Here is a 17,825-nt window from a genome sequence, read left to right as displayed (position 1 = left end):
ATGAAAGCCTCATCTATCTATAATCAATGACAAAACCTTTCAAACACTTAGCATGTTGAATCTTGGAGTTTCAAGTGTATGATCTTCATATCAAATACTGAAAAGAATTGAATACAGTGATGCTGAATGCAATCAGTTGCAGACCTGATTTCATAAGTGAGAGTTCTGCAAACCAGGCACAAGGGATGTTCATGTTAAACACACTGAGAGAATGCAAGGAATCAGAATGAGTGAATATTATAATCTCTCACTTGAAGAATGGCAAGATGTCAGATGACAAGCATCTTGTGAAAGTAGTAGAAGAGATGCTTCTGAACTTCAAGCTGAGGAAATTGAGAAATGAAAACAATGTTGTGCTTTACCATGATCTAGAATATGCAGAAGCTCCCTATCTAGAACCTTTATTTAGACATGACTTGATGGCTCACATGCACAAGGAATTCAGTCACTTAGAAAGCCCTGAACTCATGAATGTACTTGAATCAAGAGCATACTGACCAAGCATGGCCAAGGACATTCAGATGTATGCTCATGAGTGCCTGAATTATCAGGTTGTGAAAGAATCTAAGAAAGGGTTAGAACACAAGAAAGTGCAACATCAGATGAAGTGTATAATACAATCATTCAAACAATGAGAGATGAATCTCATAGGCATATTGCTGCGAACACCAAATGAAAACTGATGAATAATCACTGCTATTGATTACACTACTGACTGGCCAGTCATGAAAGCAGTTTCAGAGGTGATAGAGAAGGTGGTGATGAAGTTTCTATATGATGAGATCTATATCAACTATGAAATACCATGTGAGATTCTAACTGATAACAGTGTGAATCTCATGAGAGAAGCAGTGAGGCATTTCATGAGCTAGTTACAGACAAGATATCATAGAACAATGCTATATCATTCACAGATGAATGAGAAGATGAAACACTTGAATGAAATCTTGAGCAACATGCTGATGAAATATCTAGTGAGCAAGTCTACAAGACTATGAGATGAATATCTCAGACAGGCGCTATTAGTCACACGAATTCAGCAGTATGCAGTCTTCAAGTGTTCATCATTCTACCTGTTGTATGAATTGCATCCACACATCCCGGAGAATGCTTCAGAAAAGATGAGAGAGAGAACAGCAGTTGTGAACACAACAGCTGCAGATGCAGAATCAAGATTGAAAGAGATCAGCCATGCACATGCAAAAGCTAACAAGTTACTCCTGAACTGAGCAATTCAATCAAAAAGAATATAAGACTCACTTGTTAAGAAATCAAGTCTCAAGATAAGAACATGAGTTCTCATATGCAATGAGAGTTCTGAGAAGTTTCAATCTAGGTGATTTAAGTTATATAAGATACTTAAATCACATTCTCTGAGAATGTATGCATTGAAAGAATTAGAGAGATGAGTCTTACACAACTTAATCAATGATTCATGACTTGTGAAAGCAAAGATGCAAGATCTGAGCAGATTATGATTATTCACAGCACTATCATCAGCATTGAAAAAGAAGAGACTTACAATTGAAAAGTCTTACAAAGTAAGAGAAATCATAGACACTTACAAATCAGATAATCTCACTTATTCTGATCTTTTCACAATTATAAGAAAAGAATGAGAAGAAATGAAGAAATCAGATGAACATCACACTTCAATAAGTGATGAGACTGTAGCTGATCATATAATAATGCACTGCAGACAGCAGATATAACACAGTAAAGAGCAGTCTCAAAGCAGCAGACTTGCACATGAGTCAGATCACAGAAGAAAAAGAAATTCAGAGTTGAATTCAACTGTTTACATCAGTTCAATTACAGAGATCATAGAGAATGAACTATCTGAAATATTCACAGACATGTGAGATCAAGTCATCTCAACTTCTGAGAATACTCAGAGATCAGACAAGATTAGTTTCAATGAGCTGTTTACTGTAGTGATCTGAGCAGGTGAAGAGAGACAGTATAATATATGAGACAGAATTACAAAAGATGAAAGCTGCTGAACCTAGTCACTGAATACTGTATTATATAGAGATTATGTAAGAGTAGTGACTAGCAGATAGAGGAAAAGTGTAAGAAAAGAAATGATGAATTAATCACCAACTGTAAGAGTCAGCTGCAAAAGACAAATGTTATTATACACATCTCATTCATTTTTATACATTATACATTTAATCTATTTTCAACATCACATCATCTGAAAAACATCAAAAACAAAGAAAATCTCAAAACTTGAGATCTGCAAGAGATTCAAGAGTCATAAGCTGTTCTTACAATAATGCTATACATGTCTCTGATTTCTCTATCACTCTGTATACAACATTAATGTTATTGATCACAAGATTGACTGAAATGCTAATATAGAAATGCACACACATATATGTAGAGAAATTGAAGAAGAGTATAGAACTCACAGAATCAGAAGTCAGAGCAGAGAGAACAGAGGTAAAAGAAATAGAAGAAAAAGAAGACACAGAACTGAATAAATAATGAGAGTCATCTGAGACTGAATACTTACAACTCAGTGTGTGCATAATCTTCCCTGCAGAGAAGAAAGAGAAAGCAATAGAAGAAGCTTGAGAGTGAGAGAGAATAGTCTCAGTGATATTATCATCTTCAATCAGAATAGCCTCTGATGTCAGAGTAACTAAGAATCATTATTAGTATACAAAAATTGCAAAATCAGAGATGAGAATAGTTACTGAACAAACACCTGCTGATCTTAGAATTGTACATGCAATTACAACACACATGAGACTTCTCAGAAAGAGAGAGAGAGACACAGGAAAATACAGGAAGCAGAATGCAGCATACAAACAGCTCATTTTCACAATGACATCTCAGACAAGGTGTACAAGCCTCACACCTGCAGGTGTAAAAGAGTACAACATCTGCATTCTCATTTCTGAAAAACATGGATATCTTTTACCTGCATCACAAAGTCGAATGACAGACATCAGAGAATAGACTGATACAGATCTATCATTCTGAAGGAATTTGCCAGAGTGAATGTCTCTGCAATATTAAACTTTACAGTTGTAAAAAGTTTCTTGATGTCTGTGAACATCATGACTTTGTGCACAGCAAAACCCATAACAATTTCCCCTAAGAACAGGAAAATCAGCATCAGATCAAAAAGATGAAAAGGAAAAGACTTACAATCTTGACACTGTTGAGAAGAGGGGTGATTCTCTGATATGAATGGATGATTGCCCCACCACAAATATTTAAAATGAATGTAATAATCAGCGTCCGCGACCAAGCTCCAGATAGTCATGTCATATGCAGTCTTCATACAATAAATCATTCTGGGAGTCAGCAAGAAGGGCGGGAGTGTACGCGCTGGGAGATGTGGTTTACTGAGCCTACGCAACATCTCCTTGAAACGGGGAGAGCTAGTAATGAAGGCAGAGGCAGCAAAACCAGGAGTAGTGGGAGTAGGGGTCGCGGGAACAGGGGTAGCGGGAGCGGGAGAACCAGACACAGGGGCAAGTGTAGGAGATTGGGGAGCGGCAGAGGAAGGGACAGAGGGGGGAGCAGCAGAGGAAGGAGTGGCAGAAGGGGCAAGGGGGGACATGGGAGACCCAGCCACACATGACACGGGCAATTCCTCCATTATCGCGTCCTCCAAGTTCTCGACCAAGGATGCAACATCGGGTTCACTATCATCGGCGGACGCGGATCTGTCAACGCGTGAAGATTCTACGCGAATAAAAACAAACATATCAGCATCTGCGTCCACGCAAAATCGTGCCAGAAAACACGATCAGAAACCCGCTGAGAAGGAAACAGTCGGGGGCGTATGAGGAGGTGGAGAAGGTGTGTCATCATCCATGGTAATACGTTGTTCTGGCGATTGTTAGAAGATAAACAAGTCCTGATCACGTTCTACAACGCGTTACACTTACTGCTAACGAACTGCCCGGTATGGGTACTACGATGACGCTTGTTGTGGGAACGGGGGGCCATTGCCAGGAACGCGTACGATGTGATAGGGGGACAGATGGAAGGAGTTGGACAGGAGGAGGGGTAGGAATCTTGGATGAGATGGTGGCGTTCGATGATGATGGAATGGAGAAGATGGTTGGAGGATGGGAAAAGTTAGTGGATGAGTGGTGTAATATAGTGGAAGTTTCTTTGTGAGGGCGTACGACATGGTCACGTGGGCGTGACCGAATCTGGTGGGGGAGGATGTGGTTCGGAAGAACGTACGACCGTCGGATAATACCGCGGCCGCTTCCGAACTACTAGCGTACGCGTACAAGTGTAAAGGGGCCATAGCGGCCGCTAATTAAATTAGCGTACGATATTACAATATATAAGAAGCCGGCGTACGCCTGTAATCGTACGCTGGCTTAAGCAACCTTTGAATCACAAATATAATCAGTTCTGATTGTAATTAAACATTTGATAAATACACAATCAGAACTCTTTGATTTTAATATCATCTCAATTAATTCTTGAAACAGATAAGTTCTGCAGATAGCAGATCTCTCAGTGAAATTATTCTCTATAACAGATTATAAAGAATAAGCAGATAGTTGAGACTTCTTGAGTATAATAAAGTGAGATTTGATCTGTGAGATAATTGCAGATTATATATAGTTATATAGTCAGATATTTCACTCTGATTAAAAATGTTATATATTCATACTGATACTCTCATCAGAACTAATCTGTCTGTCATTTAGAATATTATCAGTTTCAGATTGTCTCACTATGAGAAGAATCTCTTCTTTTCACATTGAGTAATTTACAGAGCTAGTGAGAATGACTGGTTTCTTAATAAGTCTGACCTGATCTCTGAACTCACTAAGAATCTTCACTATTGTGAATATTCTTCTCTTTTACTGAAAATAGTTTATCAAATCTGTACTAATATCTTCATTTGATACAGAGAATTCACTTCTTTCTGTCTTCAATCACTTGACTTCTAGCATGAGCCTTATAATATTCAACTTCATACATATTTCTTCACTTGTATTATCACTTTAATCACTTGAATCACCTGTGTTATCTGATATTATGTCTTCAACTGAATCTTCATACTTATTATTCAACTTGTTTGACTTGTTAATTGTCTCTTCAACTGGTTCAAATGCCTCTGAGACAGCTTTTTAACTTGTCACTGATATTAATAATGATCTGTGATCTTGCATCTGCTATTCTGATGTCTTCTCATTTTTCTATCTTGAAGACATGTATTCTTTTATTAAGTCAGGCATCTCTTCAGATCTTAGATTAATCATGAGTTCAATCACTCATAAAAAACATCTAGACACATGTAACAATACATGAAGATGTAGTTGATATGTTATTTCAGCTTTTCATTGCATAGAGAGCTTCATAACCTCTTGAAGAATAATATTATTATGTTGTAATCTAACTACGCGAGTTACACTAAATGAATAGGTTGAGGTGGCACGTGACTAGAGTAGGTGTAGTAATCACCAACAGAATAGCAATGTTGTTACGTAATACAGCTCAATCTTGAAGAATAACGTTGTTGTGTTGTGTTGTAATCTGTTGAGAGTCCCGCGGTTGGTCGGCCCTTCTACCAGCAGTGCGCTGGTGGTGATTGAGCTCTTTTGCCTCAGTAGTCTACAGGTTATAGCCCGGATGGCACGTTTTTTTAGAACATTTACATCAACATTTTTGACACAGATAGTTCACTTTTTTTGAAAAGACTCTTACTCTTTATTAGAGATATTTCATTTTCCCTGAATCTGCTAGTCAGTAGATTTATATACTTTATATTTTTAAGAAAGTACATTCTTCATTGTGAAGAATATCACTTTTTTATTTTTTTTTATATCTGAGAGAAGCAGAGTTATCTTAATATAAGTGATACATCTGTTACTTCAGAGTTCAGCTCAAGATTCAGAATCATATACTTTACTAGATAACTTATTGATAGAATAATCACTTATTATAAGAAGACTTCTAACTTATAAAATAAGACTGAGATTAGTTTTTATCAGAGTATGAAATTTAATGATAAGATAATAAAGAAACTTTAGAATAAAGAAAAACAGAGTTAATATTTATCTATAGAATCTGTTTATTTTAATTTATTAAATTCTTTATTATTTCTTATCTCTGAAATACTGACTTTTAATGATAATCTGAATTAATCTATCTATTACACTGTAGATAATCTTATGAATCTTATATAAATAATACTATAGAATTAAATAACTGTGACTGAAATTACTTAATATTTCACTATATCTGTTTCTATATAAAGAGATACTATAAGAAATGAGTTATAATAATATCAGAAGAAAGTCAAATATATACTAGATATTAACTCAGTGATTATATTTAATAACTCTAATTATAAAGTCTGATATATTAATATATTAATTAATATAAAAGTTATTAATAAAACTAATATTTTATTAAGAACTTAATAAGAATTCTCTTTTATATATTATATTAACTCTGAGAAGTGAAGAATTCATTTCAAGTCTCTATATAGATGTATACTATTAAGTCTTATTAAAAATATTTGAATTACTATTAAAATCTTGAAAACTGATAATACTGCAGCTCTGTGAGATAAGATTAATATTAAATATATAATATCACTGACTGAAGAATGAGTTAATATCTTCAAGAAATTAATAAAATTATAAGTTAAGAAGAATGATTATCTTACTTTTCAGAGATGTTTTCACTATTTTATTATTTATTATAAGAAGCTCTGTCAGAGTACTGAGAATGTATATTATAATCTTTTTCTTAACAATCTGTAAGACTATTAAAGACTGTTTATTAAGATATATTTAAATAAGTTTTTCTTCACTGATTAGAGACTTATTATTAACATTGATATCAATGATTTAATGAAGTAACTAATTAATTATACATCTAAGAAGATTATCACTGAGTGAAAAAAGCAGTCTCAGACTGATTCTGTAACTGTGAAAAAGAATAAGAATAAAGATAAGAATAAAGATGAGAATAAAAGTATATCTGTATAAAAGTGCATTCACTGTAGAAGATATGAATATACTCTTAATAGATATTTCATCTTACACTCTGATAAAAAGAAAAAGAAGAATGATAAGAAGAAAGAGAAGAAGAATGACTTGATAAGTTCTCAATCAGCAGTAAATACAGTAATTACAAAGATTAAGTTCTATTTCTCTTTCACAGTCACTGAAAAATCATTCTCTAGATCTTGATATTTGAACACATGTATAAGTCTGAATATGATAAATGAGCTTTATTCTTTTTTAAATATTAAATCTTTTAATAATAACATCTCTGTTGATTCTGCTACTGAAGAAACTGAGTTTATCAAGAAAATTAAGACTGTTATCTTGAAGATTGAGAATGATAATATTAACTTACAGAATATTTATTATATCTCTAATATTACAGTTAATCTACTCTCATTTATAAAGCTTGAAGATCAGAGATTCTGATTTATATTATCTTTTACTATTTTCTCATTTTTTATTTACAGAGCTCTGAATGATGTTATTTTTCATACAGTTCAGACTGCTCAGAATAACATATATAAGATTAATAAGTAAGAGTTTAATAAGAATCTCAATTATCTAAACAGAGCAGTTAAGTATATTGCAATAATATTTCATAAGTATAATTTTGACTGAAAAGTTGATCTTTCTATGACTACTGCTACTACTGTTAATAACATTGATTCTACAGTTCTGAATACAGATCTTGAGAATATAAGAATATCAAAGACTCTTTTGAACTGACACTGTGATCTCAGTCATATTTATACTGATACTATAATTACTATAATCAAGAATTCTTATACTGAAGTTATAATTAAAGATTCTAAGACTAAGTTCTTTTGTAAGAAATGTGTCAAGATAGATATAATATAAGATTATTTAAAAACACTGATGTCTAGATCTATTCAACTCATTGAGAAGATTTATATTAATCTTATAGATAATAGATATATATTGAAAGATCTCTCTGATCATCTCTTAGAGTTCTGTTAAAGAATTAAATACTAAATACTTATCATCTGTGATACAATCTGCTATCATTGAATATATTTTTTAAAGTTCAAGAATGAGGCTGTTCAATACTTTGAGTTATAACTTAGATTCATGAGTAATCTCAGATATACAGTTTCTGCTTTTCTATGAACTGATATTGATAATGTTTTCTGATTCTCATATATACACACAGTCATGAATTTATATAGTATTAAATAAGAATCAACAGTATTATATTTATTACATCAGAATAGTGTTTCTGAATATAAGATCTACACTATTATAAAATGAGTTAGAGCTGCTCTTTTGAAAGATAATATCTCTAAGAAGTTCTGAGCAGATGTTCTAGAGACAGTGATTATAATAATTAATAATACTCTTATATTTACAGTTCTTTATAACTTGAAATTTTGATTCTCTACTACAGAGACTTCTATGATTTCAAGTTCATATAAGATTTCTTAATATGCACTTATGAATACTCTGCTGAATGTGAGGCATTTTCACTGATTAAGTACAGAGGTTTTTATTCACTTGTATAAATCTCAGAGACCTGCAGATAAGCTCTCTTCACATACTAATTTCTATCATATTATTGAATTCAGTGATATATTAATATATTGCCTATAATATTCTGAATCTGATAAGATTATTATTAGTAGTAATGTAAGGTTTCTGATCACTGAAAAACCAGTTATTATATCTGTGAAACTCATTAATAATGTCAGTGAACTGAAACCTGATATTTATCTGATTAATAATGAAGATGCTTCTGATATTAATAATTTGAATTTCACATAATTACAGCCTGTGAAATCACTGACTACTTATACTTCAAGCTCTGTTACAGGTAACCTTCTGAAGTTCTATAAAAATGTCATATCTTGATCAGAAAGAGTAGAAGATTATTGAAAGAAGTTTATATAATACAAGATTACTGATTTGAAGAGATATAATATATGAAGTTTAATTTCTAGATCTAATATTCTGAGAGATGAACTGATTACTCTGAGCTGTTAAGTGTTTCTTAAGAAAGATAGACCTGCAGATCTGAATACTGATTCTGATAATATTCTTAGAAAATTATATTAAGTAATTTATAATAACTGATTTAAGAAGAGTTCTAGAGAAGAGATCTATACTTCTGTTATTACTGATACTATTAATTATATTCTTTTTATAATAGCAGTACTATGCAGTTAAATACTCTGTTAAGTAAATATAGTAATAATATATATATATCTTTATAAGTGTCTCACTAAGAAGATCTATATCAGATAACTCACTGAATTTGAGACAGATTCACTGAAAACACTTATCTACATAATTAAGAGTAGTCTATACAGTGTGATTCAAAGGTTGCTTAAGCCAGCGTACGATTATAGGCGTACGCCGGCTTCTTATATATTGTAATATCGTATGCTAAATTAATTAGCAGCTGCTATGGCCCCTTTACACTCATACGCGTACACTAGTAGTTCAGAAGCAGTCATGTTATTATTCAACAGTTGTACATTCTTCTAAATCACATCCTCTCTCATCAGATTCAGTCATGCTCACATAATTATATTATACACTCTAGCTTCATACAGATTAGCTTGTCACTAGTATTTTACAATTATATAATCTATCTCTGATTTGACTAGTGTTCTGTGTACATTCTTACAAAGAAACTTTCACTATATTACATCACTTATTCACTAACTTTTTCCATTCTTCAATCATCTTCTCTATCATTATTGAACATTATTATTATTCAAGATTTCTACTTCTTCTTCTATTCAACTCTTTCTATCTGTTTATCTATCACATTATACATGTTTCTGACAATGACCTCTCATTTTCATAATAAGTGTTATTATAGTGCTTATATCAGGCAGTTCATTAGCAGTAAGTGTAATATATTGTGAAACATAATCAGAACTTGTTTATCTTCTGACAATTGTCAGAATGTATTATCATGAATAATATATCTTCTTCATCTTCTTATATGTCTCTAATTATTTCCTTCTCAGTGAGTTTCTGATTGTGTTTTCTAGCATGATTTTATATGAATATAGATGCTGATATGTTGTTTTTATTCATATAGAATCTTCATGTATTGACAGATCTGTATCTGCTGATGATAGTGAACTCAATATTAAATCATTGATTGAGAACTTGAAGAACATGATAATGAAGAAATTGTCTATATCATATGTAATCAGATTTTCTGTATCTCTCTCTACTTCTTCTATCACTTCTCTCTCTGCTGCTCTCTCTTAATCTTCTATACTTATCTCTGTGTCTGATTCTCCTGCTTCTGCTACCTCTGTTTCTGTAATTCTCACTTCTATCACTTCTGATTTTACTGTCTCTGCTTTTGTTACCAGCTCTTCTCATTTTAAGGAGATGTTATATAGACTTAATAAATCACATTTCTCAGTGTGTACACTTCTGCTCTTCTTATCAACCTCTAGAATAATTTATTACATGAAGATAATATATAATATAACTATTTAAAGCTCAGTTGCAGATGCTGATTATTACATTTATTTTAAATATTTATAATAAGACAATTGTTTATTTATATTAGAGAATCACTCTCTCTCTCAACAGTATTAAGATTGTAAGTTTTTTTCTTTTTGTCACGCTCCCGGCCGCGTCAAGGCCTTGCTGCGGTTCCACACGGTCCATCACTTTCATGCGGATGATTCCATCCATCCCGCAGGCCATCTGAACCGGTTTCCAACCGCTCTATGATATCATTCGGATATATCATAGGAAGATCTGATTGATGGATATGAGAACCCCGCTTCTATACAAGGTCAGCAGATTACTTTTCCTTAGTAGTGAGGCACCACTGAGGTATCACTCCAGCTATTCTCACTTATAAAATGAGAGAAGGTATCTGTTCATTGTCTATATAGAATAGCTAGATGCTGGCTTCTCATGAAAGAAGTCAGTGATTCATTTTACTGCTACTGAAATATACACAAGAGTTACTGCATGTCTCATACAATCTTCTTAGTATACTAAGTATCATATCTGTGATATTCTCACAATAACCCTGTAGTCTACAAGCTCACTATTCAAGCAAGATAGTCAAGCTCATTCATACAGCTTCTCAAACAACTATCTCTATGTGTTGCTACTGACTAGTCACTGCTTCAGTTTCATCATATTATAATTTGAATTACTCAATCTGATTACATGTTTGAATCAGTCAAGCTCTAACAGACTGATATGGCCTCATGCACCTGCACTGGGACTGACCTGACCTCACTCTCTGAGAGAAACACTACATCATTCTCTAGAGTGTGTACACCTCTATCTCAGCAGAAATCCGAGATTTCTGAAACTGCTGTGTATTTTGACATGAGCTCTTCAATCATTCTGTCACCATCGCGGCCTCTACACACCTACATCTATCATGGAGATAGAGAGATTAAGGTCGGAGATTTATCAAGATACAAGAGAAACATCTTGTCTGAATTTCACAGCTTTACTCATACTCTTGAACAGAAATTCCACCTTAATCTGAGCCAGTATAATACTCACAAGATATGAGTAATATATGCTGTCAACCTCCTTGAAGGCATCTCTGCAACTACTTGAGCCATTAAGAAGAGAAAGCTTGAGTATATCAATGCTGTCATGACTTGAGAAGAATTCAAGAACTTTCTACTAAATTAAATTGAAAATCACTGCAACTGCAGCTTCACAGCAGCACAGTGATTCAACTCATTACATTAATAAGATGATGAGAATTCTTTCAATTTCAATACAAGATTTGAAGAATATTGAGAGAAACTGACTGATGATTTGAATCAATTAAAAACACAGCTTTATCTTACAAAGCTGACTCACAAGGTGTGAACAATGATATCATAATATCAGAGTTCATCAATTAATCACACTGAGCTTGTCAACCTGGCTTTTCAGATCTATTTGAATAATCAATTCTTCAAGAAAAAGATCAACAAGATCTCTTCTAAGCAATCAATAATAGAATCTAAACAGTGTTATGACAGCTTCAGTGTGAAGAAAGTAAAGAAGAATTTCAAGCATTCTGATTCTTCACTCACTGTGAAGAAACACTAAAAAAGATTTGATAAAGATCTCTGTTTCAACTGCAGAGCTAGTGATCACTATGTCAGTGATTGTAAGAAGCTGAAGAAGAGAAGAAACTAAGAAGATATCTTCTCAAAGTTAACTTCTCTTCTGATAAATGTATTCACAGAAGATAAAGAAGAGAAAGACAAGGATTGATAATTCTCACATCTCTGAGTTCATGTTACAATCACAATGTATACTCTGAATGAGAAGATATCAGTGAGATGCCTACTCAACTCTGAGATGAATACTAACTTTATATTCTATTCCTTTTCTTTGATGAAGAATTGAAAGAAGATAGGTTCATCAGATCATGTAAAATTTACAGATGAAATAAAATGTCATTATTTTAACATAATTTAAGCAAAGTGTGTGATCACAGACTCAGAAGAAATCTTCAAGAAGAGCAGTCTGCTTCTTCATGCAGTCAATATTATAGATAAGAACATCATTCTAGGTCTTCTGTGATTGAGAGAAAACAATTCTCTCATTGACTGAGTCACTCAGATGTGATGATATCATCTCACTGATGAAGAGACAGTGATAGAGAAATCTGAAGAGTTTCATCAGAAGAATCTTGAGAAAAAGATTGAGTCAATATACTGTGTAGCAGGTGATTGAGACTTGAAGACAGGTGAAGAAGTCATCACTCTCACTGCAAAAATAGCAGCAGTATCTGTCATTGAAGACAGATGTATATGACATCTCTTTACAGATTTTAAGAATGTCTTTTCAGAAAGGGAAGCAGTGAAGTTTTCTGACATCAAGATGCAATATAAGATTTATCTTGAAGACAGTGCAACAGTGCTGTATAGATCTCTTTACAACTTGTCTGTAAAGAAGTTGAATGTTCTGTGTAAATATCTTGAAGAAGTGTAATCAAAGAACTGAATATATTCATCAAAGAGTTCAGCAGAGATGCCTATACTCTTTGTGCCTAAGAAGAATGATAGACTATATCTATGTGTAGACTACAGAGGCCTCAATAAGATGACAGTTAAGAATCACTATTTACTACTGTTGATTGACAAGATGATCAATCAATTATCTGAAGCAAAGATGTTCTCAAAGATTGATATACAGAATGCCTATCATAGAATCAGGATTAATGAAGACAACATTTGAAAAACAGCTTTTCATATCAAGTACAGCAATTTTGAATATCTTGTTTTATCTTTTGATCTTTATAATGCTTCAGTCATCTTTCAGATCTATATAAATGAGGCACTGCAGGGCCTTGTCAATGTCTTCTGCATAGTATATCTGAACAACATTTTAATCTTCTCAAAATCAGAGAAAGAACATGATACCCATGTTCAAGAAGTGTTGAGTCACTTGAGACAGTATCAACTCTATATAAACACTGAAAAATGCTTGTTCTACATGCAGGAGATTGATTTCTTAGATTATATTATTGAGATGAATGGCATTTCAATGAATAGAAGCCAGGTCTCTGTCATTGAGGACTGGTCAGCGCCGCGGACATACTGCGAGGTGCAGGTGTTTCTAGAATTTGCAAATTTCTACAGATAATTCATCTATACATATTCACAGATTACTGTCTCCCTTACAGATCTGTTAAAGAAAAGTGTGAAAGACAGAAAAACAGAATCATTTACTCTCACTCAAGATATCATGCAGATATTTGCAGAATTGAAACAAGCTTTTACAGATGTTATAATGCTGAATCACTTTAACCCTGACTTACTCAGTCAGTGTGAGACTGACATATCTGAGAATGAGATCTGTGAAATCTTTTCACAGTTGATATCAGAGATCTTTCAACATTGAAAGAATCAGAAGATAATCACTTCTGAAGAAACAGATAATGAATTATCTGTGAGAGAAGACTTTTTCACAGAGTCTATAAGACACTGTGAATGAAGATCAGTGACTTTCTTCTTCAAGAAGTTATCACTTATACAGAGAAGATATGATACTCATGATCAGAAGATGTTAGCAATTGTCAAATTCTTTAAGATCTGATGATATTATCTTCAGAGTAGTAAGTACTCAGTGCAAGTTCTCACTGATCATGCAAATCTGTGTTACTTCTTGACAACAAAGAGCTTGACAGAATGTCAAGCCAGGTGAATGAAGCTGCTTTCAAAGTATAATTTCTACATCTGATACTGTTCAGATCGGCTTAACTCTGCTAACACACTGTCTAAACAGCCTGATTATAATATCATTGATATGAAGAAGAATTCTATAAAACAACCTCTGTCATCACTGCAGAAGAAGCTGGCTGCAGAGGATTGAAGTTCTCTAAAGCTCAGAAACAGCGCCGGAGAGGCAGCTGTGTGACTCAGTATAGAAGGTAGAAGAGAATCCAGATCTCTGTGAGAGACTGATACTGAAGATCATGAGCTTCTTATGTTACATCTTACAATCATTGAATTAACAAAGAATAAAACAGTCTACAATCTTTCAATCTGACTACTTTTGAAATTTATTGAAGAGTTACAGAAGAGAGACACCTTTACTGCAGCTTGAATTTAAAAGTTAAAGAAGAAAGAATTCAGTTTGAACTTGAAAGAGACAGGCTCTGAGTGAGATGATGCTGCTAAGAAATCAAGTCACTGATAACTAGAAGAATGTGAACTTCTACTGCTGAATGATTCAGTCTTTGTTCCTCATAGCAGGGCGGTGCATCAGAAGTTATTGAGAATTCATCATAATAATTTCTATACAGAGCACTTCAGGTTAGAGAAGACTGAGAAGCTTCTAAAATATAAATACACTTGAAACAAGCTTCAGACAGATGTCAAAGAGTATATTAAGACTTATGATGTCTGTTAAAGAATAAAGATCCTGTGATATAAGCAATATAGTGAGTTAGCATCACTGTCTGTTTCAAAGAGCTCATAACAGAATCTATCAATGAATTTCATAGTTGACCTGCCAAAGTCAACAAGAGTCAAAGAATATGACTCAATTTTAATCATTATTGATCACTTCACAAAGATGATCAGATATATTTCTACTCATAAAAAGATTAAAGCCTCTGAATTGACTGATCTGTTTTTAGATATCATCATTTGTGATTACAATGCTCTGAAATCATTGATAACAGATCAAGAATCTCTCTTTATCAGCAAGTACTGATCAGCTTTTTGCTATCATCTTATAATAAGACATCTTCTCAGTACTGCATTTCATCTGCAGACTGATGGTCAGACTGAATGCCAGAATCAGACACTAGAACAGTATCTTCAAGCATTCTGTTCATATTATCAGAATGATTGACTCAAACATCTTCTGACTGCTGAATTCATATATAATAATGCAAAGAATGCAATCTTAAAGATATCTTCTTTCTATGCTTATTATGAATATAATTCTTCATTACTCAGTGATGTCACAGATGATGTTTCAAAGAGAGGAATAAGCAGTCAGAATGTTGAACAGATACAGAGAATGAAGTATTTCTCAGTGTCAGAAGTAAAAGCAAGATTGAAACTTTTGAACAAAATTCATGAGAAGATGATGAAAAGCATCTGCTATGTTCAGAAGCAGTAGATGAAATACTACAATTAAAAACATCTTCTGATGAAGTTCTCAATAGAGAATCAAGTGCTACTTTCAGCAAAGAATATTAAGACAATGAGACTGTGTAAGAAGCTCAGTGAGTGATGACTAGAATCTTTTCTGATAATAAGAGTGATGAGTAAGTAGACATATAAGTTAAAATTACTCACAGAATTGAAATCAATTCATTCTGTTTTTCACATTTTCTATTTGAAGCTCTATAAGCAATGCTCTGAGATGAAGCTGTCTCAGCTGAATGATATTAAGATCAAGAGTGATACTGAATATCTTATAGAGAAAATATTGAATAAGTAAATATATTACAGCAAGCTTCAATACCTTATTAAATGAGAAGATTATTCATCATCAGAGAATTCATGAGAATTACTTGAGTATTTGAAAAATGCTGAGAAAGAGATTGCAATCTATGAGACAGCTAGTAGAGACTGTCTCATTACACATCAGAGATATTGAATAAGAAATGCTGCTTAAGACTTCTTATTTTTCTCAAAGGGTTTTTTAGAGATGATCTCATAGTGATGAGCCAGTGTCTTATAGACTCTGTAGCACTCTTCTTCTATTTTCTCTTAAAGAATTTTTAGAAGTTTAATGAGACTACACAAGTGTAAAATTCCTGAAGTGATTAGAGAAAAGAGATATTGAAAATCAATAAAAAGATTAATATTATTAATCTGCAGACTGCTGCTATTCTAATAGAGCTGCAGCCTGCTGAAAAAGTAAAAAGAGAGATCAGAGTCTACTCATCAATAATCACATTCTCATCAAACTCATTCTTCACTGTTGAAGTCTTCAGCACTGATATCTTTGTCTGCTGAGAAGTTAGCACTGCAGCACTGCAGAGAAGTATGCTGCAGAAGAGTATAAGAAATACTGAAAGTATCAACTTATCAACTTATAAAATATCTCAGTCATCTGCTTCAACTGAAGTGAGATTCTCTTTAATCAGTGATTAATCTCTGTGACACTTTCAATGACAGCATCAGCTGATCTCTTCTTGAGATCAGTCATTCTGAGGTGTTTTTTCATCTTGAAAACTCATACTTTCACCTTCTTCTGCAGATGAGCAAGAGAGATCTCTTCAGTCTTGACAGAATCTATTAATACTTAGAGTTCTGAGACTCTTGCTCTGTACTGCTTGAGTATCTAAGCTTCTTGTCAGAGTCAACATGACATCTTTCTGTGAGATAATACTTACAGAGAGACAGGAGTTGTTGTTACAGATGCAACAGAAACAATGAAAGTGAGAGAAGAGATAAGTGTATAAGATTCCTCTCTTCTTCAGCTGTTTAGTACAGTGCAGACAAGTAGCAGTGTCAGTCAGAGATCATATCAGAGCCTTCTCACAGAGAGAAGATGAAGAAACTGTGAGACTCTGCAGACTCAACTTAGCAGCATTCTGAGCAGGGCTCAGATGTGCTGTGAGAGAGGAACTATGAATTGAGCTTCTCAGAGTCACTGTCTCTGAAATCAAACTCTCCCCGGGTTCCTCTCTGAATGACCACATGGGGTCATACACCACTGTATTGGCTGAGGGGGGGGGCGGCGTCGCGACGGCGGCGGGGGGGGCGAGGGACAGAATGAACATAGACAAACTGATCAGCAGAAGAGATGACACCTCACTGCAAGGTGTGATGACTACTGTCACAGCTGTAAAAGAAGCAGAAGAAGAAGAAGATATGATAATGAGAGCAGTGCTTCTGCAGCTCATTGATGCCACTGCCTCTATCTTCAATCTGGCTTTCTTGACAGTCACAGAGACCGCCGCTGCATCATGAAGACATTTGTTACTCACTAGAAAATATCAGAATAAGCTCTTGATTGTTCTTCAAGAATAATACTCTCATGCACTCACTGTTGCAATTGAGAGAGGGAAAGAAAAATGTTTCATGAAGAGAAGAATCTTTTTGAAAAATCCTGTCACTACTGTTAGCTTTGTCTCTAAAACACATCACTTTTGCAGAGAATTTCATATATAGAATGAAATATATTGAGAGATCTGCAAGTCACTTGTTAACTACATTTTTCACATTTTAAATCAATATATAAGAAACTCACTTATCATGCATTTGATTTGAATGATGATGAGAAAAGAAAGATCTACACAGTCAGCAGAAAAACTCATCTATTTCTTTATATTATGCACAGCATATATGCTGTTAAATCAGTTGATAACTGTTGCTATATAACAAAGAT

The 17,825-nt window shown here is 33.7% G+C and overlaps 2 protein-coding genes across 2 annotated transcripts; one reads left to right on the top strand and one right to left on the bottom strand.

The window, feature by feature from the left end:
- Positions 1-2,956: 2,956 nt before the first annotated feature.
- Positions 2,957-4,077, bottom strand: BDCG_01861 (uncharacterized protein; the record flags this gene model as incomplete). Its single annotated transcript, XM_045417409.1, has 4 exons — positions 3,909-4,077; positions 3,775-3,849; positions 3,160-3,702; positions 2,957-3,105 (listed from the first exon to the last, which is right to left on the bottom strand). Exons 1-4 carry the CDS (start codon positions 3,967-3,969, stop codon positions 2,957-2,959), a joined length of 828 nt encoding a protein of 275 aa, XP_045274229.1. The 5' UTR covers positions 3,970-4,077.
- A 13,057-nt stretch (positions 4,078-17,134) lies between these two features.
- Positions 17,135-17,407, top strand: BDCG_16449 (uncharacterized protein; the record flags this gene model as incomplete). Its single annotated transcript, XM_045425680.1, has 1 exon — positions 17,135-17,407. The coding sequence occupies one exon, from the start codon at positions 17,135-17,137 to the stop codon at positions 17,405-17,407; it is 273 nt and encodes a 90-aa protein (XP_045279795.1).
- Positions 17,408-17,825: the final 418 nt, after the last annotated feature.

Source organism: Blastomyces dermatitidis (genome assembly GCF_000003525.1).
Source record: "Blastomyces dermatitidis ER-3 genomic scaffold supercont1.2, whole genome shotgun sequence".
NCBI lineage: Eukaryota > Fungi > Ascomycota > Eurotiomycetes > Onygenales > Ajellomycetaceae > Blastomyces > Blastomyces dermatitidis.
The sequence above is the reverse complement of the archived record's forward strand: the minus strand, read 5'-3'. Positions and strand labels throughout refer to the sequence as shown.